This window comes from Cicer arietinum, chromosome 5 (genome assembly GCF_000331145.2).
Source record: "Cicer arietinum cultivar CDC Frontier isolate Library 1 chromosome 5, Cicar.CDCFrontier_v2.0, whole genome shotgun sequence".
In the NCBI taxonomy this organism is placed as follows: domain Eukaryota; kingdom Viridiplantae; phylum Streptophyta; class Magnoliopsida; order Fabales; family Fabaceae; genus Cicer; species Cicer arietinum.
In genome coordinates, this window is record NC_021164.2 from 63,002,168 (window position 1) to 63,002,998 (window position 831).

Genomic DNA, 831 nt, shown 5'->3' on the forward strand with positions numbered 1-831 from the left:
ATATTATTTTGGTCTTTATACAATATCAGTGTTTCAAATTTATGTTAAAAAATCATTTGAAAAGAAATTGAAGTTATGTTTAATTCAAGCGGAATCCAGTGAATTAAAATAGTAAGTGACGTGGATCCATCATGGGTAAGTGAAAAATCACAATACATATGGAAGGGGTAATTTATTTTATAAAAACAAAGTTTAACGCAATGCTAAAGCTGAGCATGAACATGACAATGATTTAACAAGGAACCAAGAGTTGCAAAAGCACAGAATAAATTCATAAAATAACTTGTTCAAGCCGCTAGTCAAATCAGTATCAAAGCTGGTTGAGATAGTAATTTGACGGCTTTAAGCAAAAATATATTCCCTATCAACATCGTTACTTCAAGGATAAACGTAGCATTAAAAAGAACTAGAAATATTAATACATGAACAATTTCATTGCTGCTGTGACCCTGATGTTGATGTTCCGGTTTCTGCCGGAGCAGACCCAACCTGTCCAGACCCTGTTTGTGAAGACCCTGGTTGCATAGGATATTGATAGGAATGGTTTGCAGGTGGTGGCTGGGATTGAGGCATTGCGGCACTGTATGGTGGTGGTGGGTACTGTTGATAAGGGGGAACTGGTGGCATGTAACCGTATGGAGGATAGTATTGATGATGATATTGGCCATGTGGAGGTGGCATCATTGGATGGGAATAATGTGGCATTTGCTGCTTCTCAGAACTCGGTTTGTTCTCCCCTGAACCAGAAGGCCCACCAGGAGGACCATCTTGAGATGGAATAAGAGCACCCATTCTTTGAGGATCCATTGATGGGTAATAGCTTCTTTCCTG

General features: G+C 39.1%; 1 protein-coding gene across 1 annotated transcript in view; it reads right to left on the reverse strand.

Annotated features, from left to right (window-relative positions):
• Positions 1–210: 210 nt before the first annotated feature.
• The window catches only part of LOC101515248 (zinc finger CCCH domain-containing protein 40-like), a 3,523-nt gene continuing 2,902 nt past the window's right edge, over positions 211–831 (reverse strand). The window contains exon 5 of the mRNA XM_073369103.1: positions 211–831. This exon is cut by the window's right edge and continues 7 nt beyond it. Coding sequence (XP_073225204.1) covers positions 433–831 — 399 coding nt within the window. The 3' untranslated portion in view covers positions 211–432.